Source organism: Bos indicus x Bos taurus, chromosome 27 (genome assembly GCF_003369695.1).
Source record: "Bos indicus x Bos taurus breed Angus x Brahman F1 hybrid chromosome 27, Bos_hybrid_MaternalHap_v2.0, whole genome shotgun sequence".
NCBI classification, from domain to species: Eukaryota; Metazoa; Chordata; class Mammalia; order Artiodactyla; family Bovidae; genus Bos; species Bos indicus x Bos taurus.
In genome coordinates this window covers 36,715,362-36,738,459 of record NC_040102.1, presented here as the reverse complement: position 1 = coordinate 36,738,459, position 23,098 = coordinate 36,715,362, and the positions used below count along the sequence as shown (strand labels likewise).

General features: G+C 45.9%; 1 protein-coding gene across 5 annotated transcripts in view; it reads left to right on the top strand.

The window, feature by feature from the left end:
* Positions 1 to 18,747, top strand: part of SLC20A2 (solute carrier family 20 member 2) — a 115,554-nt gene extending 96,807 nt beyond the window's left edge. For all 5 annotated transcript variants that reach the window (XM_027530230.1, XM_027530229.1, XM_027530227.1 and 2 more), the window contains 3 exons: positions 7,238 to 7,423; positions 8,591 to 8,675; positions 17,262 to 18,747. In XM_027530230.1, coding sequence (XP_027386031.1) covers positions 7,238 to 7,423; positions 8,591 to 8,675; positions 17,262 to 17,426 — 436 coding nt within the window. In that variant the 3' untranslated portion in view covers positions 17,427 to 18,747. The remainder of the gene's footprint in view (positions 1 to 7,237; positions 7,424 to 8,590; positions 8,676 to 17,261) is intronic.
* The last annotated feature ends 4,351 nt before the right edge of the window (positions 18,748 to 23,098 follow it).

Sequence of the window (23,098 nt, the reverse complement as noted above, 5' to 3'; positions counted from 1 at the left end):
CAGAACAGTCCTTTGTAGTCCTAAGTGAAAGGAAGTGAAAGTGTTAGTTACTCAGTCATGTGGGATGCTTTGTGACCCCATGGACTGTAGCCTGCCAGGCTGCTTTGTCCAAAGAATTCTCCAGGCCAGATTACTGGAATGGGTAGCCACTCTCTTTTTCCTAGGGATCTTCCCTACCCAGGGATCGAACCTGGGTCTCCCACACTGCAGGCAGATTCTTTACCGTCTGAGCCACAGGGAAGCCTGCAGTTCTAAGTGATACCCCTCAGAGACCGGGAATCTGAAGCTCAGAAATGTGACTCTTGCCCAGGGCCACGCAGTTAGAGAGACGCCAACGTGGGAAGACAGCTCTCTGTGACTCGGTCTCCAGACTGTGGAGGGTGGGCTGGAACCACAGGCGTCATTCAAAGCCTGTAGGGAGCTTGGGAGTTATCACTACATCCTGACAGCAAGCGAAAACCAAATAGACTGAAAAGTCAACAACTCTTCTTGGATCTCAAAGGGAGAGGAGAGCACAGGACAAACCACTGCCCCCAGGGTCGGAGAGGCAAAGATGCAGGGAGTCCTGGAGGAGGGACTCAGGAGTGGATACTGTGCTGAGGGCCATGGAATCCTGGACTGGAGCAATGGGCCCTGGAGGCTCAGGGGGGACAAGTAGAGTTAAGGCTCTGGGGGACCCAGGGTAGGGGGGGCCCACTATCCAGAAGCCCTAACAGTGAGTATCAGGGAAGAGGAATCCCTCCTGCCCTGGGGGGGAAGGAAAGCAGCCACTAGACAGAACAGAGATCGTGTGCTTAGCCAGGCTGCACTCAGGAGACACCGGGTCACCAGAGCCCAGCCTGCAGGGGATTACTACAGGCTAACTGACCTGGAAGGGGAAACACACTCCAGACTGCCCTTGGCTTCCCCTCCGGAGAAGGTAAACTCCCAACTCCAGCCATCCTGTCTCACATAAGGAGGGAGGAAATACTGAGAAACACTTGCCAAGTTCACAGCTCAGAGGCACAGTCTCAGTGAGAGACCAAGACCTCATCAAAGGGGTCATCAAAGGACCCACAGAAGGCTTCTCCATTCCCCAGACCCACCACATCACTAACAACCTATTGACAGCAGTTCCTTCTACCCAAGACATCGCATCTGCATATCAAGAAAAATTTCCGAGGCACACCAAAAAGCGAAAAACACAACTGGCAGAGACAGAGCAAATAGCAGAACCGATATGGGGGAGATGTTAGAATTATCAGACCAGGAAATTTAAAACAACTATGATTCATATGCTGAGGTATCTGATGGACAAAATAGGCATCCATTAGATGGACAGGTAAGCAGACAGATGAGAATCCTAAGAGAACCAAAAAGAAACACTGGAGATCAAAAGCACTGTAATAGAAAGGAAGAACGCAGGGGGCTTTCCTGGTGGCTCAGTTGTTTAAAATCCACCTGCCAATGCAAGAGACATGGGTTTGATCCCTGGGCCAGGAAGATGTCACATACCATGAAGCAACTGAGCCTGTTGAGCCTGTGTTCTAGAGCCTGAGAGCTGCAACTACTGAGCCCATGCTCTAGAGCCTGTGCTCCCGAAAAGAGAAGCCACCACAGTAAGAAGCTTGTGCATTGCAACTGGAGAGTAGCCCTGCTGGCCACAACTAGAGAAAAGCCCTCATAGCAACAAAGACCCAGCAGAGCCAAAAATAAATAAATAAATAAAATTATCTTTAAAAAATGATGAATGCCTTTGATGGGTTTATTAGTAGACTGGACACAGCTAAGGAAAGAATCTCTTAGCTTGAGGGTGTGTCCATATAATCTCAAAAAGCAGAGAGAACATAGATCGAAGAAACACAGAACAGAACACTGAAGGAACCCGGGAACTACAAAAGGCGCGGTGTAATGAGAAGAGCAGCAGGAGACGGAAAGAAAGGAACACAGGAGATGCCTGCCTGAGTCACGGCAGCAGCAGGGTCTCTGTAAGTTGATGTCAGACATCAGACCGCAGATCAGGAAGCTCAGAGAGCGCCAAGCAGGACAGATACACAAGAAGTACACGTTGGCACATCAGACTTAAACTTCGAAAAATCAGAGATACAGAGGTATCTATAGATATAGAGGGACAAAGATAAAAATTATATATGACTTCCCCTCAACCCTGCAATCAAGAGAGTGGAGTGAAATAGTTTGTGAAGGGGAAATCCCACCAAGTCAGACTTGAGTACCCTGTGAAGTCCTTTAAAAGTGAAAGGAAGTCTTCAAGAGAAAGAAAGACCTTCTCAGACAAAGAAAAACTGAGGGAATTTGTGAAAAGCTGACCTGCCTTGCTGGAAATGTTCAAAGGAATTCTTTAGATAGAAGGAAAATAATGTGTGTCAGAAACTCAGATCTACATAAAGTCAGGAAGAACACCAAAGAAGGGCTAAGTGAAGGTAAAAAGAACAACTAATTTTTCTTCTTCTTCATTGATCTAACAAATAAGAATTATTTCAGAACAATAAAACCAATAGTGTAGTCAATTATATGTGTATGTATATGTTATATATATATATACATATTTAGTTTAATATATAAAAACATCAACAAATTTTAAAAAATAGAAATGATACAGTGTCTGCTCTGAGGCCATAATTGAATTAAGCTACGTGTGTGTGTGTGCACATGTGTGCACACTTATGTATGCTTGTGTTAAGTGAATGAGTGATAGCAATGATACAAGGGATGGAAGGGTGGAACTAGGGTTATTTTTTAAAGCTATCTACACTTAACTTACATGGTTTATATGGTAAAGAATCCGTCTGCAATGTGGGAGACCTGGTTTGATCCCTGGGTCAGGAAGATCCCCTGGAGAAGGGAATGACAACCTACTCCAGTATTCTTGAGTATATATTCTGGAGAATTCCATGGACAGAAGAGCCTGGGAGGCTATAGTCCATGGGGTGGCAAAGAGTCAGACACGACTGAGTGGCTAACACTTGCACACTTTCACACTACCAGTAAAGTAGTAATAATGTTATTGCAAAGGGGATTTGGATTAACCCTAGGTATATATGGCAAGCTCTAGGGCAACCATTTTAGAAAGTTAGCAAAAAAGAAGTATAGCCAATATGCGAAGAAGGGAGAGAAAAAGGAATCATATGGAATGCTCGGTTAAAACAACAGAAGGGGGAAAAAAAAGGCAGATGACAAAAATAGGAGTAAAGAACAAGGACAACAGATAGAAAGCACCAACAGATACGGTGGATGCTAATCCAGCTATGCCGGCAATCAGTTTGAATTTCAGTGATCCAAATGCACCAGTTAAAAGACAAGAGATTATCAGAGTGGATCAAAAAACACAACTCGACTCGCTGTTGTCTACCAGAAACCCACTTGAAATGTAAAAGCACAGCTTAAAAGTTATTTAAAAAAGGACAAAAAGTAAATGGAAGAAGGAAAGTATAGCATGCTAACACTAAAAGAAAGCAGGAGTAACTGTGTTGATTTCAGACAGGAGACGTGGATAGATCCAGCAGCAGAAATCAATAAGGACGTATTTGAGCGAAACAGACCATCAATCAACTGTGTATAAATCAGTAACAAAAGATTACTAGAAAATCCCCAAATACATGGAGATTAAACCACACGCTTCTAAATAACATATGAAACAAAGAAGAAATGCCAAGAGAAGTGTTAAAATATGTTAAACTAAATGAAATTGAAAACACATCAAAATTTGTGGGAAGCAACAAAAACAATGCTTAGAAAAAAGTTTATAGCATTGAATTCATATACTGCTGCTGCTGCTGCTAAGTTGCTTCAGTCATATCTGACTCTGTGAGACCCCATAGATGGCAGCCCACCAGACTCCCCCATCCCTGAGATTCTCCAGGCAAGAATACTGGAGTGGGTTGCCATTTCCTTCTCCAATGCATGAATGTGAAAGTGAAGTCACTCAGTCCTGTCTGACTCTTAGTGACCACATAGACTGCAGCCTACCAGGCTCCTCCATCCATGGGATTTTCCAGGCAAGACTACTGGAGTGGGTTGCCATTTCCTTCTCCAGAATTCATATACTAGGAAAGAAGAAAGATGTAAAATCAATAAGTTTCCAGCCTAGGAAATAAAAAGCAAATTATTACTTAATCCAAAGTAAACAGAAGTTAAGAAATAATAATTAGAGCTAAATAAATGAAATTAAAATCAGGAAATGAATGGAGAAAAATCAATGAAACTAAAAGCTGGGTCTTTGAAAATATTAATGATATTTATAGGCTTCTAGCCAGGCTAACTAAGGGAAAAGGAGAACACAAATTGCTGATACCAGAAATGGAGAAGTAGACATCACTATAGATCTTATGGACAATAAAAAAAGTTAATAATACTATAAAAGCAATACTATGAATAATTTTATGTTTGCCAATTTGATAAGCTAGATAAAATGGACCAGTTCTTGAAAGACAGAACCTGCCCAAACTCACACAAGAAGAAACAGACTACCTGATAGGCTTGTATCTATTAAGAAAATTAAGTCAATGATTAACAATCTTTCAAATCAGAAAGCACCAGGCCCACATGGGTTTACTGGTGAATTCTACCAAGCTTCTAAGAAAGAAATTATACTTGCCTACAGTTTCTTTCAGAGGACAGAAGCAAAAGGAATACTTCCTCACTCATTCTGTTAGGGCAGCATTAACCTAATACCACAACCAAAGTCCTTATGAGAAAACTGTAGACCAACATTTCTCATGAAAGTGAAAAGTGAAAGTGAAGTGACTCAGTCAGTCTGACTCTTTGCAGCCCCATGGACTGTAGCCTACCACGCCCCTCTGTCCATGGGATTTTCCAGGCAAGAGTACTGGAGTGTGTTGCCGTTTCCTTTTCCAGAGGATCTTCCCAACCCAGGGATCGAACCCGGGTCTCCCGATTGTAGGCAGACCCTTTACCGTCTGAGCCACCAGGGGCTCCTAAGGATATGCTAGTATCTTAGGGCAGTATAGGATATGCTAATGATGGACACATGTCAATTTGTCTAAACCCATAGTACATATAACACCAACAGTGAGCCCTAGTTTAAACTGTGGACTTCGAATGATTCCAGCATGTCACTGTGGGTTCCTCAGTTGTACCTGATGTTCCACTCTGGTGGGGATGTTGTTGATAAGGAGACTTAAAGTCTTAATTTTTTAAAAAAAAAGCTGTGGAACCCTCCCCCCCAAAAAAGACAGTGTGTGCTTGTCAAGAGCCTGAGTGACAACCATGGGTCTCGGGGATGGGTGAGCACCTGAGTGAATCCTAACTCACATCCCAGTTCTGCTTCCTGCTAGTGACATGATTTTAGCATCAGTTTTCTCATCAGTAAAATAGGAGACCAATGCCTACTTTGCAGGGTTGGCCTGAGAAATAGATATATGGTTTGTGGTTCCTTTGTGGGGAGGCTGACATGGTTGCCCCACACTGGTAGTTGATGTTAGTAGCTGTGCTGGCAATGAAAATGGAAAGAAAGAGAGAAAGAAAGGAAGGAAAGAAGAGCTTGGTTTTTGTGTCCACTTCCTCTGATCTTTCAGTCGCACCACCATGAAGATGGCTACTGTAAAAACAACGTAGCAAGTGTGGGCAAGGACGTGAGAAACTGGAACCCTTGTGCACTGTCAGTGGAAATGTAAAATGGTGCGACCACTGTGGAAAGCAGTCTGAAGGTTCCTCAAAAAATGGAGCGATTCCACCTCTGGGTATATACCCAAAAGGATGGGAAACATGGCCTCAGAGACATCTGCACACCCACGTTCACAGCAGCAGCTGTTCACAATCACCAAGAGATAAAGGCAACCCATCACTTCATGGGAAATAGATGGGGAAATGGTGGAAACAGTGTCAGACTTTATTTTTTGGGGCTCCAAAATCACTGCAGATGGTGACTGCAGCCATGAAATTAAAAGACGCTTACTCCTTGGAAGGAAAGTTATGACCAACCTAGATAGCATATTCAAAAGCAGAGACATTACTTTGCCAACAAAAGTCCGTCTAGTCAAAGCTATGGTTTTTCCAGTGGTCATGTATGGATGTGAGAGTTGGACAGTGAAGAAGGCTGAGCGCTGAAGAATTGATGCTTTTGAACTGTGATGTTAGAGAAGACTCTTGAGAGTCCCATGGACTGCAAGGAGATCCAACCAGTCCATTCTAAAGGAGATCAGTCCTGGGTGTTCTTTGGAAGGAATGATGCTAAAGCTGAAACTCCAGTACTTTGGCCACCTCATGCGAAGAGTTGACTCATTGGAAAAGACTCTGATGCTGGGAAGGATTGGGGGCAGGAGAAGGGGACGACAGAGGATGAGACGGCTGGATGGCATCACCAACTCGATGGACGTGGGTTTGGGTGAACTCCGGGAGTTGGTGATGGACAGGGAGGCCTGGCGTGCTGCGATTCATGGGGTCGCAAAGAGTCCGACACGACTGAGCGACTGAAGTGTCCATCAACAGATGCATGGATAAACAAGACATGATGTGTGTATGCACACACACACACAGTGGGATATTCTTCCTTAAAAAGGAAGGGAGTTCTGTCATATGCTACACCACCGATGAATCTTGAAGGCATTCTGATAAGTGAAATAAGCTAGTCATGAAAAGACAAATACTGTATGCTTGCACTTACGTGAGAAACCTGGTGTAGTCCATCAAATTCATAGAGACAGAGTAAAGTGGTGGTTACTGGGGGAAGGGGGAAAGGCAAAGAGAATTCTTATTTAGTGGGTATAGCGGTTCAGATTTTCGTGATTAAAAATTTCTGGAGGCCTGTTTAACAACAGTGTGACTGTCCTTAACACTGCTGAACTGGGCAGTGGCGGTGATTGCTTGGTCGCTAAGTCATGCCCAGCTCCTCGCCCACATGGCCTGCAGCACACCAGGCTCCCCTGGCCTTCACTGTTTCCCCGAGTTTGCTCAGATTCATGTCCATTGAGTCAGTGGTGCTATCTAACCATCTCATCCTCTGCCACTCCCTTCTCTTTTTGCCTTCAGTCTTTCCCAGCATCCGTGTCTTTTCCAGTGACACTTAAAAATAGTCAATGGTAAATTTTTTGTTTATTTTAGCCATAACCAAAAAAATGGCTAAATGGTTATCATCACTTAGAGATTACACAGGCAAACCACAAATGCGGTAAGATAGGTTGTTCTCAAGACTGAGAAGTCATTGAATGTTGTGTACAGCATCATCTGTATGTGTGGACACTTGTACAATTTATTTGTGTGCTTTGCTTTTTTCTCCTAGTAATGCCATCGGGCCCCTGGTGGCTCTGTGGCTGATTTATGAACAAGGTGCGGTCCTGCAAGAAGCCGCGACTCCCGTCTGGCTGCTGTTTTATGGAGGGGTTGGAATTTGTACGGGCCTCTGGGTGTGGGGGAGACGAGTGATCCAGACCATGGGGAAGGACCTCACCCCCATCACGCCGTCCAGGTGAGCAGGGGGCAGCCTCGGAGCGGGTGTGTCGATGTCCCCCTGCACAGCCTGTTCTGGGGGTGGGGGCGGTTCGCAGAGCGGGCGTCTCCTAGCACCATCTCCCCCATCGCCCTCATCCTCTGCTGGCCCCCATCCTCGGTGGCACTGAGAACGGGGAGAGGGATGGGAACGGAGGCAGACGCGGAAAGGAAGAGAAGACGCAAATCCACCTGCAGCCCTTGTTCCCATCCCTCTGGGGGTCTTAGCGGCCTGAGGTCCAGAGAACCAGTGGTAAAGGCGGGCGGGGACTGCGTGTCCCACACTCTCCGCTCACCGGCTCCACCTGCTGGCGGGAGGCCGCTGTCACCTGCTGCCCTCGGGTGATTACATCCTTCCTGGGCTGCCTGGGCTCAGCGGGTGTGGTGGTGGGGGGGGGGGGGTGTGCTCTGCCCTGGGGTGGGGTCTGGAGCCTCCCACCTGGCTTCCTGTGGTCCTCTTTTGGAGATATTTAGAAATATTAGGGGTCAAATAAATCCACAAGAGAATTTCCAAGTACAACTAAAATTCAGAACTACATATTTTAACGGCTTCCCTCATAGCTCAGTTGGTTAAGAAACTGCCTGCAATGTAGGAGACCCGGGTTTGATTCCTGGGTCGGGAAGATCCCCTGGAGACGGGAACGGCAACCCACTCCAGTAGTCTTGCTTGGAGAATCCCATGGACAGAGGAACCTGGCAGGCTACAGTCCATGGGGTCGCAAGAGTCATACATGACTTAGTGACTCAACCACCACCACCACCTATTGTAAAAGGTCTTGAAATTCATTTTAACAAAAGATTCTAGCATTGATTTGAAAAAAAAACAAGTAATCTGAGCAAAAAGTCACTCCTTTATAATAATAAGTACACATTTTTGAAACAAGAGTGTGGTTTTCCCTGCGTCCATTTAGAAACGACGTGTGTAGTTTTCCTTGCGGCAGGTATTCCTGGCCCAGCTCCTTCAGGTGAGGTTTCTGAAAACCCAGCAGGGAGACAGGACTCACTCCTTAGGGCTGAGCACGGCCTCGCAGCAAGTGCCGTGTGATGCTGCCGCGATGTCCCGGCTCTGGTGCTGTGCAGCCCAGTCCACCCGGAGGTTCTGGCGAGCCCCTGGCGGTGCCCTGACGGCCTCCCGTCTCCCCCACAGCGGCTTCACCATCGAACTGGCCTCGGCCTTCACCGTGGTCATCGCCTCCAACATCGGGCTGCCGGTCAGCACCACACACTGCAAGGTAGGAGGCCTGGCCTGGTGACCAGGGCGAGGTGGTGGGGGTAGTCGGGGCGGCTCTGGGTGTGCACTCAGGGACGGGAGAGTCACCGGGGGTCTCCGGGGGGGCATTTTCTTCTCAGCAGCCCCTCTGGGCCCTCCCTGCCCTCCTTCCCTGTGTCCTGGTTCCCTCACTGGGGGTTTTGCATTGAGGTCCTGTGTCCATGAACATGCTCGTAGGCCTGGGTAGGGTGTGGAGGGGCGCATCACTCAGTCCCCCCACACCCTCTGAAGGGGCCTGGGAGTGGACGGGGGACAGACACAGGCACAAATCGCTCATGTAAGTGTAAGACGTGTTGTTTCAGTTTTCTCTTCTGTATGGTGGTCAGAGCAGCCCTATTGCCTTCAAGTCAATTGCAGATGATATTAACCTCTGTTGATATCAGGCTCTAGAGCTCAGGGTGAGAGGGAATTAATTCCTTGTCTAGTGCTGAGATGTTGGAGCTGCAAGGAGCCTTAAAGATGAAGAAAGAGGAAACAGACTCTGGGAGTTGTCCAAGGGAGCCCCAGGGTGGGCCAGGCTGGAACTCAAGTCTGCTAACCCAGGGCTGCCGAATACCTGGGGGAATTCTGAAATATCCCCAGGGGCCTCCGGTATACAAACATAGCCACTAACTTCAGCAAAACAGAGGCCCATGCAGATTTTCCTAGGTCCAGTGGCTCCTGTCATTCAAAAAACTCACCTGTTCTGCTGTGTGTGCAGTGCTGTTCTGGGCACCGAGGGACCACAGTGACTGTGACAGACACGGCCTCCCCACACCCAGTCTCAAAACTCCCACCCATGTGTCTGCAAACAAGCACTGCTAAGTGTGAAAGGCTTACAAAAAAGAGTGAAATGATGCCATCTGTAGCAACTGGGATGGACCTAGAGGTTTTCATATTAAGTGAATTAAGTCAGAGAAAGATAAATATCATATGATATCACTTATTTTTTTTTCCTTCTCTATACAAATTTATTTTATTTTATTATTTTTTTAATTTAATTTTTAAACTTTACATAATTGTATTAGTTTTGCCAAATATCAAAATGAATCCGCCACAATGATATCACTTATGTATTGAATCTAATTAACAATGATACAGATGAACTCATTTACAAAACAAAAGCAGACTCACAGACATAGAAAACAAACTTACGGTTACCAGGGGTAAGGGAAAAGGAGCGGTAAATTAAGGGTCTGGGGTCAACAGATACACACTACTATATATAAAACTTTAAACAACAGGGACCTACTGCACAGGGAAGGAAGCTTAATATGTTACATAACCTATAGCAGACGAGAACCTGTGTGTGTGTATATATAATATAGATATATAACAGAATTGCTTTACACCTGAAACTAACATAACATTGTAAATCAACTATAATTAAAATAACTACAAATAGGGTCACTAGCCTCTAGGTTTCAGTTATCTAATCTGGAAAATGGAAAGACCACCTTAGATGACTTGTAATACAGATGCTGTCTGGTTCCCCTGCGTCTCAGTAATTCTGTTGCTGTTAGTGCTTGGTGATGGACTTAATCTGGAAACATCCTCAAAAAGTTGAAATGACAGCAAAGAATACCACCTTATATCAACAAAAGACCTCATTAATAGTGAAGCCATGGGACTCTGGGCCCTTTGTGATCCAAATAACATAGCAACTAAAAATACAAGGGAAAAGCTGTTAGAACTCAGAAATTACTATGTCTAAGTCTGTGACAAATGAAGACAGAAGTACTTAGGAATGTAAAGGATTTGAGTAGATTTATAGTAGTGTAACTGGGCTTCCCTGGTAATTCAGATGGTGAAGAATCTGCCTGCAATGCAAGAGACTGGGTTCAATCCCTGAGTCAGGAAGATCCCCCTGGAGAAGGGAATGGCTACCCACTCCGGTGTTCTTACCTGGAGAATCCCCATGGACAGAGGAGCCTGGCAGGATACAGTCCATAGGGTCGCAAAGAGTTGGACACGACTGAAGCTGCTTAGCATATATACTTAGCAAGCAGGATACAGTCCATAGGGTCACAAAGAGTTGGACACGACGGAAGCTGCTTAGCATATATACTTAGCAAGCACACATGAAAAATAAATATGAAACAAGAAGTGGGGAGGGCAGTGGAAAACCTGATCAGAACAGTAGGAAGAAATTAAGGAAGTTCTCCAAAAACAATTCTCACCTGAAAACGCGAAAGGAGGAAAATGCTGCTTGACTCCAGACCTCGACGGAGTCACTGGTTAATCTTTTCCATCTTAGAAGAGAGAATTCTCACATTAAATGAACTTGCCATAATATAGGAGAAAATAAAACAGGAAGCCCTCCAATTTGTTCTATGAAACATATACTGAATAACCTAATACTGAAACCTGATTGAAAACACCACAAACAGTCAAAGCTGTCTTTCCAGATGTATGTTGATTAAAAAAAAAAGAAAAAAAAAACTTTAAGATGCTAATAAATGACATCAACAATATTATAAAAGAACATTTCAACAGGACCACATTGATCTTCTGGGTTGTCAGAAAGTCGGCTCTGAACAGGACAGGTCTTATCTGCTGCTGATATCTACACAGGGCAGTCCCCTCACAGAGCTCAAGAAATGGGTGTTTACAGACATCTTCAGTATAGTACGGTTCATCGATCCATTAGAAAACAACGTATTGCTGTCTGTTGAGTCCATTCCAAAAAGACATTTAATAAAATTCAGCATGGATTTCTAGACATTCCTGGAATTCAGTAAAAATGACCAAGTTTGCAATTAAAAAAAAACACAAAAATTTAGAACTTTTGTCTGTCAGCAATAGCCAGTAAGAAAATGAGATAAAGAACTCCTCCATAGTTGCAACAAAAATAAGAGGTACTTCAGAAAAATCCTAATAAAGTGAGAGATGTACATGGAAAAAACACAAAGCTCTACTCACACGTCAAAGAAAACCTGCGTATGAGGCACACCGTGGTTGGGTGGGAAACTCAGTTTATAAAGACATCAGTTCTCCTCAAACACGACGCCAACCAAATGCTTACAACTTTACAGACTAAGGCTACAGTTAATTTTGTGGGCTAAACTAGCAGGAATATAAAATGATCTACAAAGAGAAACAGTGACAAGGGGAACAGCCTGGCCAGATAGTAAGTCTGTTACAAGGAAACAGGAGGCAAGTGCGTGGGGAGAGAGGGCAGATGGGCAGAGACTTTCAGGCTGGGATGACAAAAAAGTTCTGTGGACGCATGGTTACGATGGTTGCCATTAAACTGTACACTTAAAAATTGTTAACGCGACAGATTTTTGTGTTGTATATTTTACCATAATAATAAGAAATTAGATACTTGTATAAAAAAGTAGATAGGCCAGAGACAGAAACCTAGTACCTACGAGCGTGTAGTTTGACGAAGGAAAATTTTGACCAGTAAGTGATGTTGGATAACTGGCTTTCCCCCTAGAGAAACAAATTTAGACCCACAGTTGTCAAAATACGTGCTGTTATCTGATGGCTTAAATAATATTTTAGAATTACTTTAGAATAAAATAGAATTTTATTTTAGAAAATTTAAAATAAATGAGAGTTACGGGCTTCCCTGGTGGCTCAGTGGAAAGGAATCCACCTGCCACTGCAGGAGATGTGGGTTTGATCCCTGATCCAGGGTAACTGAGCCCATGCACCACAGCTCCTGAGCCTGTGCTCTGGAGCCCAGGAGCTGCAACTCCTGAGCCCATGGGCCGCAACTAGTGAAGCCCACGGGCCCTAGAGCCCGTGCTTCTCCAACAAGAGGAGTGACCACCGTGAGAAGCTTGTGCATCACAACCAGAAGGTGGCCCCACTCGCTGCAACTAGAGACCAACCCGCACGGCAACAGAGACCCAGCACGGCCAAAGTGAGTATTCTTAAATAGAGGAACGAGTTAAATACCAAATATTCAAGCCAAAGATAAATCACAGAAGAAGAGCATAGCATAGTTTAGTGTATGAAATTAGAAATTTAAAAGTGAAAGCAAAAATACTGGCTTGAGAAAATATTTGCATTAAATATCAGTTAATATTTAAATACCACATAAACAAATAAGATCTTAAATGACCTGGATAACCACGATGTGTAGTCTCTCAGAGCCAGACATCCTGGAGTGAGAAGTCAAGTGGGCCTTAGGAAGCACTGCTGCCAGTGAAGCTGGTGGAGGTGATGGAATTCCAGCAGAGCTGTTTCACATGCTGAAAGATCATGCTAGTCAAGTGCTACACTGAATATGTCAGCAAAACTGGAAAACCCAGCAGTGGCCACAGGACTGGAAAAGGTCAATCCTCATCCCAGTCCCCAAGAAAGGCAGCACTAAAGAACATTCGACTGCCGGACAGCTGTGCTCCTCTCCGCACCAGTAAGGTATGCTCAAAATCCTCCAAGCCAGGCATCAGCACTACGCGAACCATGCACTTCCAGGTGTCCAAGCTGGGTTTAGAACAGACAGAGGAACCAGAGATCAAATTGCCAACATTCGCTGGATCATAGAGAGAACATTCCAGAAAAACATCTACCTCTGTCTCATGGACTACACTAAAGCCTTTGACTTTGTGGATTATAACAGACTGGGAAAACACTGGGAGAGGTGGGAATACCAGACCATCTCAGCTGTCTGAGAAACCGTATGCGGGTCAAGAAGCAACAGTTAGAACCCTGTGTGGAACAACTGACTGGTTCAGTCAGGATTGAGAAAGGAATACAAGGCTGTTTATTGTCACCCTGTTTGAATAACTTATATACAGAGCACATCATGTGAAATACCTGGCTGGATGAAGCACAAGCTGGAATCAAGATTGGGGGAGAAATGTCAGCCTCAGATATGCAGATGATACCACTCTAATGGCAGAGAGTGAAGAAACAGAGTCTCTTGAGGGTAAAGGAGGAGAGTGAAAAACCCAGCTTAAAACTCAATATTAAAAAAACTAAGATCGTGGCATCTGGTCCCATCACTTCATGGCAAATACAAGGGGAAAAGGTAGAAGCAGTGACAGATTTCCTCTTGGGCTCTAAAATCACTGCAGATGGTGACTGCAGCCATGAAATTAAGAAGACCATTGCTTCTTGGCAGGAAAGCTATGACAAACCTAGACAGCATGTTAAGAAGCAGAGACATTACTTTGCCAACAAAGGTCTGTATAGTCAAGCTATGGTCTTTCCAGTAGTCATGTATGGATGTGAGAGTTGGACTATAAAGAAGGCTGAGCACGGAAGAATTGATGTGTTTGAACTGTGGTGTTGGAGAAGACTCTGGAGAGTCCCTTGGACTGCAAGAAGATAAAACATGTCAGTCCTAAAGGAAGTCAACCCTCAATACTCTTTGGAAGAACTGAAGCTGAAGCTGAAGCTCCAGTACTTTGGCCACCTGATGTGAAGAGCTGACTCACTGGAAAAGACCCTGATGCTGGGAAAGATTGAAGGTGGGAGGAGAAGGGGGCAGGAGAGGATGAGATGGTTGGATGGCATCACCAATGCAGTGGACATGCACTTGGGCAAACTCTGGGAGATGGTTGGGGACAGGGAGGCCTGGCGTGCTGCAGTCCGTGGGGTCTCAAAGAGTCAGACACAGCGACTGAGCAACAATAAGACGAGACACATTCAGATTCCAGTATGTAAATGGGCAAAATACATGAAGAGACCTTGTGTTATCAGGTGTTATTTTAGCTGTTTCTTAATAGATGTAAAATATTGTAGTTTTAGGTGTACAACATAATTTGATATTTTTATAGATGATACCCCATACAGTTATTATATTGATTATATTCCCCGTGCTGTATATCACATCCTTTTAATTTATTTTACACTTAGTGATTTGTACCTTTTAACCCCCTTCACCTATTTTACTCCCCTCTGGTTACTACTACTTTGTTCTCTGATTCTATGAGTCTCTATTTTGTTATACTTGTGTTAGATTCCATAGAAGTAAAAATATACAAAATTTGGGTCTCTGACTTACTCCACTAAGTGTAATACCTTCCAGGTTCATCTATATTGTTGCAAATGGCAGAATTTCATTCTGTTTTATGGCTAATATTCCTGTGTGTGTGTGTGTATATACCATTTCTCCTTTATCCATTTATCTATTGATACACACTTAGGTTGCTTCTATATCTTTGTTATTGTATGTAAATAATGTTGGGGTGCACATTTTCAAATTAGTGTTTCCATTTTCTTTCGATAAATACCCGTGAGTGGAATTGCTGGATCGCATAGCAGTTTGTATTTCCAGTTTTTTATGGAACCTCCGTACAGGTGGATACATCAATTCACACTTCCTCCAGCAGTGTCCTGGAGCCCCCTTTTCTCCATGCCTTTGCAGCATTTGTTACCTGTGGTCTTTTTGGTGATAGCCGTTCTGACAGGTGATGCTCACTATGGTTTTGATTTGTGTTTCCTGATGATGAGTGATGTTGAGCAGCTTTTCATGTGCCTGCTGCTCCTGTCTTTTTGAGAAAAATGCCTACTTAGGTCTTCTGCCCATATTTTAATCAGGTTGCTTCTTTTTTATACTGGATCGTATGAACTGTTGCCCTCTTCTTCTCCTGCCCTCAATCTTTCCCTGCATCAGGGTCTTTTCTGGTATAATCATGACATTGTTGCTAATATGGAAAAATTGGAGGGAAATTGGAAATGTTTAAATAAATTAAGGTACATCGGCCTAAGGGGTGTACCATGTTTTATGATGGTCATAAAGGTGTGAGCACTATGGGAAAATGCTTATTTTCTTAAAGCAAACAGTAGTGTTCCCTGTTGTTTACGAATATAGGCATATTTATTAAAAATAATGTAATACACAAGTGTGTAATGGAATACACAAGTGTGACAAGAGCGGTGTTCTGGGGTAACTCACGAACAGTGGCCACCTGATAACTCTGGCCACTTGATGTGAAGAGCCCACTCACTGGAAAAGACCCCGATGCTGCGAAAGACTGAAGGCAGAGGAGGAGAGGGCAGCAGAGGGTGAGATGGTTAAATGACATCACCGACTCAATGGACGTGAATTTGAGCACACTCCAAGCGACAGTGAAGGGCAGGGAAGCCTGGTGCACTGCAGTCCAAGGGGTTGCAAAGGGTCAGAGACAATTTAGTTACTGAACAACTAATCGTGGGTAACTGTCCACTTCTCCTATTTCATAAACTTGCAATAATGATTCTATTTTCTGCGTTTTAAGAAGTGTTCTGAGAGAGTATGGATAACCCTAAAATTTGAGTATGTTCTCTTATGTGTGAGATAATCCAGCCTAGCTGAAGAGGGTCTGTAACAAGGAGAGTCCCACCTCAGAAGCCAGTGTCGGGAGACTTGACTGCATTTGAGGGCCAGCAGGACCAGCTAGTCTCTGTGCAGCAGAAACGTCTCGATTGTCTCCTGTGTGCTAGAAACTGGTTTTAGACAAAGGGTTTACGTACAACGATCATCTAATGCTCCTTAGGTGGGTTGTTATTTGCTACCTGGAGGCGGTACGAATTCCCAGTTAATCACAGCTTGGGTTGACAAAATGTCAGATTAACTTCCTTAAATATGCTGCTGGTTTTGCTGTTCCAGTTTGCTTCCATAAACAAGTGAAGTGCTGGATTTTATTTTTTTGGCTGACCTCAGAATACACCCTAGTTGCTCTCTGAACTTCACTGGCCCCTGCTGACTCTGAAATAATTCTGGGTCAGTGGAGACAAAGCCTGTTTCATGGAGATGTTCAGGGGCCCTCCCGGGGGCCAAGGCACCTTCATGATGCTGCTGAGCTTCATCAGAGCTTAATTGAGGTGTGAGATATTAGGCTTATCTCATGATAAGCCTTTCTCATGACTTCCATTTTTAGAAACTTAAAACTTGTGCATTTTTTTCCTTTGTAAATTTCATAAAATGAACTGCGAGGGTACAGAGAAATAGTGAATCCATGTTAACATCCTTACTTTCAAATATCTCTATTATTTGTGAAACAGGATTGACATTTTAAAACCAGTAATATTTTTGTCCCATTTGATTAATTTTTTAATCAGTAAAGTACGAGGACTGCAAAGCAGTTGGAGAAAATGTTTAAAATCAAGAGCCCTCAGTTCTCATCCTCAACCTGCCATGACTTAAAAATCTTCTCCCACCCGCTATGCCCTCTGGAAGGGCTTTTATCTTCCACAAACTGAGCCACATGGATTAGATCTTTGCCAAGATCTCCAGCGCCGACGTTTTATGATGCTTTTGTCCTAGGAGAAGCGTACGTTACCGCCGTTTCATCGTGTACGTACAGTGGGCTCACCACTGTAATCAAGTCTCCTGCCTGGGGATGCTCCAAGTAAGGGCCGTCAAGGCTGGTTGATAAAGCGCAGGGAGAATAGAAAGCATTTTCTTGGCTGAGCTTCCATTCACGTAGGGCAGAATACACGTGGAACAGCGCTTCAGAACTGTATCTGGACAGAGTAATCCTAAAATAATCATAGCTAAAATCTAGTAAGTGTTTTTAAAAGCTTTTCATCAGATTTAGGGGAAAGAACTGGTCATCTTACACTACTGGTTGAATGTAGATTGCGTCTCACCTCGGTTTGCTCTGAAATGCCTGTGTTCCTCCAGGTGGGCTCGGTGGTGGCGGTGGGCTGGATCCGCTCGCGGAAGGCCGTGGACTGGCGCCTCTTCCGCAACATCTTCGTGGCCTGGTTCGTGACGGTGCCCGTGGCCGGGCTGTTCAGTGCTGCTATCATGGCTCTCCTCATCCACGGGATCCTTCCGTTCGTGTGATCGTTCCTTGGCGGCCAGCAAACGGGGGATGGTCCGGGGCGTGTGTGTGGGTGGTGTGGGCTCACACACACACGCCGTGCCCACCACGGGCTGTCCCCCGGCCAGCGCCTCCACACCCCCCTCAGATGTTCCAGACCACACTGTCCACCTAGGTGTAGAGTCATCGTCCAGAGCTAACTTAACTACTGTACATAATACTGTGCATTCAACTGGTATTGTGGCGACATAACATGGTGCGGTTACTTATATATTAAATATATATTGTATACATAGAATAACTGCTAGTATTATTTCAGACATCCTCGAGATGGGAGTGGAGCTACCTGCCTAGACTTCAATATTCAACAAATCTTTGTACATACCGATTTCAGCGGCAGATTTTAAGAACCTTTTAAAAGGAAGTGTAGATTGGAAGACGGTGTTTTTTCCCCATTTAATATCTGTAACGTAAGTGAGACACAGGATGAGGAGGCCCGTTTGGGAAGGTGTCCATGTGCTGTTGACATACTGGAACAGGAGTTCACAAGTGCTTTCACTGAAGAATTTGTTCATATACTGTGTATTGATTATGTAATATATCATGAATTGCTTCTGTAAATACTTAAAACTGTAATTTTTTAATGGTGTGCTTCCCTTATACTTTTTTGATCAGAGAATTTTGGAAAGTACCAAAGAAGCAGCGGAATAGTTTGCCAGTATTATATTTTCATACTGTTTGTGTCCCCACCCCACCCCCACTTTCTCACTAATCCCAGGATTAATCCTGGGTGTGGCAAGACCACCTGGAGCAGGGTGTATGGTGCGATGCCAGCCCCCACCACGGGCACATCCCACTTCCGGCCCCCACCACACCCCCCTCTGCGGCCCGCGCCGGATCCTGGCCCCTCGATGGTGTCAGTGTAGAGGAGGTACCGACACGAGGACGCGTGACCGAGCACTACATGTCAAGTCCAGTTTAAACTCCCGCCCCCTCCTCCCCTGCAGCCTGAAGAATGGGACTCTGACCTCGGTCATGAGGCAAGTGCTTTAGCCTTCTAGAAATCCAGGAGTGGGGAGGGTTGACCTGTTAGACAATACACTGGACTTGAGGACTTCCGTGAGGCCTTCACAGAGCGGAGCATCCCTGGTTGCTCTGCTGTGGTCCCCCACTGGAGTCTTCTCTTTTTTTGATAGCGGGAGGAAGTACGACTAATGCAAGAGCCTGAAACTGTGGAAATGCTGCTAAAACTTTTATATTGACAAACACTTTCTCGGTACTTCATTGTGATTTTTCATTAATCAACCATATTAAATTTATAATAAAAAATGCCCCTCAAAAGTTTGCCTCTGAAGTCTTTTTCTACATACCTATGTTTTTTTTTTTTACTGAGTTTCCACAAAAATAAAAGCTATATAATTTGTTTGCTTCTATTTTCAAATACCTTTTTCCCCCTCTTATTTTACTACTGTTACCTGTTTGTGCCCAAGATACACAAGAGGAGAGAATGGCCCACAGCCCGGCCATGCGTTCACACACACTGAGCCTTCAGTGCTGAGCCGTCTGCCAAGACAGCTGGTCCCTGATGAAGCCTCTGTCACACTCTGCTCAGACTTCCCACTTCATACTTTTTCTTTTAAAGGAACTTTTCTAAAACTGTTCCTTACGTTTGGTTATACAGGGTCTTTGTTGCTGCTGCACGCTTTCTCTAGTTGCGGTGAGCAACTAGATTGAACCTATGTCCCCGGGGTTGGCAGGTGGATTCCTAACCACCACCACCACCAGGGAAGCCCCCTGCTTCACTCTTAAGTCAGCCAGACTCAGCAGCACTGGGGCCGCAGCTCGCCCATCTAGGGCTGAGGACCCAGCCAGAGCCCACGTTCTGTCTCCCTTCTTGGCTCAAGCAGCCAAGAACACAAGGACACAGCTCCCTGGAGCCTCAGGACCTTCAGAAGGACACTTCCAGCCTTTGTGGCAGAAGCCATGCTGTCTGTCTCCTTCTGGGGCTGGGAAGGTAGGAGAGGAGGAGGGCTGGCCAGGTGGAAACAGTTCTTTCTCTCCGCAAAGAGACTTGCCTGCCCTGATTTCAGGCCTTTCATGGCCCTGCTTTTGATAAAACTATAAAGAAAGTTGTTTCCTCCTAAACTTTGTAAGAAAAATAACAGCACAACAGTGTCAGGTTGCAAGCTGTGTCCTGGCAGAAGGGCTGCTGTCTCAGTCTCGTCGCCAGGGTGACAGAGGCCCCGATATGAAGCAAGACAAATGTCACAACCACGCGGGGCCCTGCAAGAGAATCGTTTCAGATGCAGGCACACAGGCTGAAAGGCTGGAGGAAGGTACTTGGTTCAAACGGAAACAGAAAGCTGGGGAAGCAACGCTCGTGTCAGTCAAACAGAATTCAAAGACTAACACAAAGACAAGGACGTTACACAATAATCAAGGATTAATCCAAGATCAATTCAAGAAGATTAGGTAACAACCGTGAGTATATATGCACCCAACATAGGAGCACCTCAATCCATAGTGCAAAGACTAACGGACATAAAGGGAGGAACTAACATTAACATAGTATCAGGAAGGGACTTGAGCACCTAACTTACATCAATGGAAGGACAGAAAATCAACCCAGAAACACTGGCTTTCAGGCCAGTCTCTGCGTTGTTATATATATATAACATTCTATGCCAAAGCGGCAGAATACACATTATTCTCAAGTGCACAAGTAACAATCTCCAGGACAGATCACAAGCTAGGCCACAAATCAATTCACAGTAAATCGAAGAAAACTGAAAGGCTGTCAGTCCTCTTTTCCAGCCACTGCACTGAACCAGCCAGTGACTGAAGACTGTGCAGAGACAAGCCTGGCCCACTGCCCCTTCCCCCTGCCGCCCCCGAGTCATCTAACTGGGATGGCCTCCTGCTCCCGTGAGGGCAGAGGAGGGACCCTCCCAAGGGGACGGGATGCTGAGTCTTTCCTTTGAGTTAATCAGCCTCTTCCTCTAAAAATGCACACGCTTCTCAGACCAGGGACCCTCCTGCATCCCTGACTTCTTACTGTGCTGAGGTTTTGTCGCCACACGCTCTACGGTGCAGAGACAGGGGCGTGCAGCTCTGAGGGGCTCCTGGGGAATGCAGCCTCCCAGCCCGGCCTCCGGTCTCTCTTCAGGGCAGAGCCTGCACGCAGCACAGGCTGTAGACCATCAACAGAGCCAGAGCAGGATGCATTTGCTAGTCATTTCCCAAGGCCAGCAATCTAGAGGTTAAACCAAGCTGAATGTCAATTCCAGACTGTGAGTTGGGAGGTTATTGGGGAAGGGAGGGAGGAAGTCAAAAGGAACCAGACAGACGGACCTCCAGGGCAGGAGGCCTGGACCCCACAGCTAGGCTGGCACCTTCTGCTGGCAGACAACAGTGGCACCCAGTGGTGTCAAATGTACTTGCAATCATGTCCGTCTTTCCAGAACCTTTTTAAATTGCAGCAGTGAAGTCACCTCACAGAGTGTTTATTATATCATAATTCAAAGAGCTGTCAGAAAGGTCAGGAATTATCTGTGCCGCTTTGATGGCCAGAGGTAACTGAGTACCTGCCAGAGGAGTCTGGCTGCAGAAACCCCAAGCCAGGCGCACCATTCACCAGGCCCACATTCACCGAATAAACGTCCACTGCGTGCCCGTCGTGTGCCAAGCGCTGGCCCGGCCACGGGACACGAGACAGGCCTCTTGGAGCTCATCCTCGGGGCAGGTGGGTGAGCAAAACTACCAACACGAGGTGTGACTGCCCCCCGTGGGAGTGTGCCCAGAAGGCGGGAGCCAGGGTGGCGGGGGGCGCGTTCACAGAAGGGGCAGAAGGCTGGCAGAGACACCAAGAGCACCGTGACGGTGACAGCGCTGGTTCCCTGGGAGATGCTGTTTCAGAGCCCGCAGAGCAGCTGAGAAGCACTTCTGACAGGCCGCTCACAGGAAGGTCTGTAGGTGGTCAGCCACCCACCAAAGGCCAAACTAGCTGGCTGGACAGTGAGGCTGCAGAGGCGAGACTGAGGATGGCGGCAGGGTCAAGAATGAATCGATGTTAAAAGGGAAAGTCAAATAATGGTGAGGCCACAGGAGTTATAAGGCCAACAGGGGCCGGGGGTAGGGAAGGAGAGGAGGGGGACCTGGGGAGCGGAGGGGAGGTGCTGAGGGGCATTTTACGGGGGACAGCAGAGCTGGTGAGTATCTCAGCACCAGCACACTGGGGAGGCTTCCTCTCCTGGGCGACTGCACTCGACGCCTGAGGTCACCGTGAGGGGCCAGTACAGGGCCTGGCACGGAAGCTCAAACGTGCTCCTTTCTGCTACAACTGTCGTGACGAGGGTACTTAGATCACAGCCCAGCAGCCATACAATCCAATGGAGTTAACTGCGGAATAAAGGCTGAACTCCACATCCTTCTGTTACCATGTCTGGGTTACCATGTCTGGGTTACCATATCAACACAAAGACCGGCTTTTCGGCTCTACAAGAAGAAATCACTTAAAAAAAAACACACACAAAAGGGAAAAAACACTGACCTGCAGCAACCTTCCCGTCGGCCTCAGGCCGTAAATACAACTACCCTCGTCAGCAAGTTAATGAAACGCATGAGGCAGCATCTCCCCGGCAGTTTTCTGCGTCTCCTCGGGCCCCCAGCATTTCCATCCCCTGCCCTTACAAGCGCCCAGCTGAAGAGATGCCCACAGTGACAGCCTCTAACCCCAGGAACCACCAGGGCAGCCCAGCCAGCCCAGCTCAGCGTCCCATCCACGCTCAGGTTGCAGAGTTCTCCCTGAAAGACACAGGCATCCACACACAGAATGCATTCGTCGTTTCCCCCTCACCCCTTCTCCTTTGCTGTTATACTTAATCTCCTGTGAGGGCGGTTCAACCCACAGAGACAATGAGAAAATAAAACTGTATCATGTGGCCGGTATCACAGGTGAGACCCGACATAAGAAGCGGTGGCTGGAATCTGGATTCTCACAGAGAGGACCTTTGGTGGTGGCAGGGGAATGCCTTGCAGCACTGACATTTTCAAAAGCAGTTGTGTCCAGTTGGTCTTAAGATGATTGACTTGGAAAGTGAGGAATCTGAATGGGCCAATCAGAGAATTCTAAGTATCAGTGGACCCATGTAAACAGCCCCATCTCACTGGCCATTAGGGAAATACTATTAAGACATTTTTCCTCTAAAAGTGGTAAAAAATCTTTAAGTCTGTTAACATTCAGCCTTTATGCGGATGCAGGGGAACAGGCACCCTGACCACCACTGGCAGAAACACAGGTTGGCACTGAATTTCTAAAGGGTGACTTTGTACTACTGGTCAAATGTGCACAGTACCTACGACTCAGCACCCACCTGCCAGACACTGACCCTGTGCACGTGCACTAACACAGCGGCCACTGCTGTGCACATGGCTATGCAACTTTATAAAAAAAACAGAATTACAGACAGCCCTTCCGCTGACCTACTTCATGCTGCCGAGTGGGACCGTGTGGACATACACCATCTTCATCACCACAGAAGGCTCCACTGGGCAGTGCGCCACGGGGACACTCACGGCGTGGACAGAGGTAAGTGCACAAAGGTACTCAGTGCAGCACAGTCTGTACAGCAAACTGAATACAGGAAAGAGGGGAGTAAATGAACACCACGCTGATTCAAAAGGATAAAAATGAAAA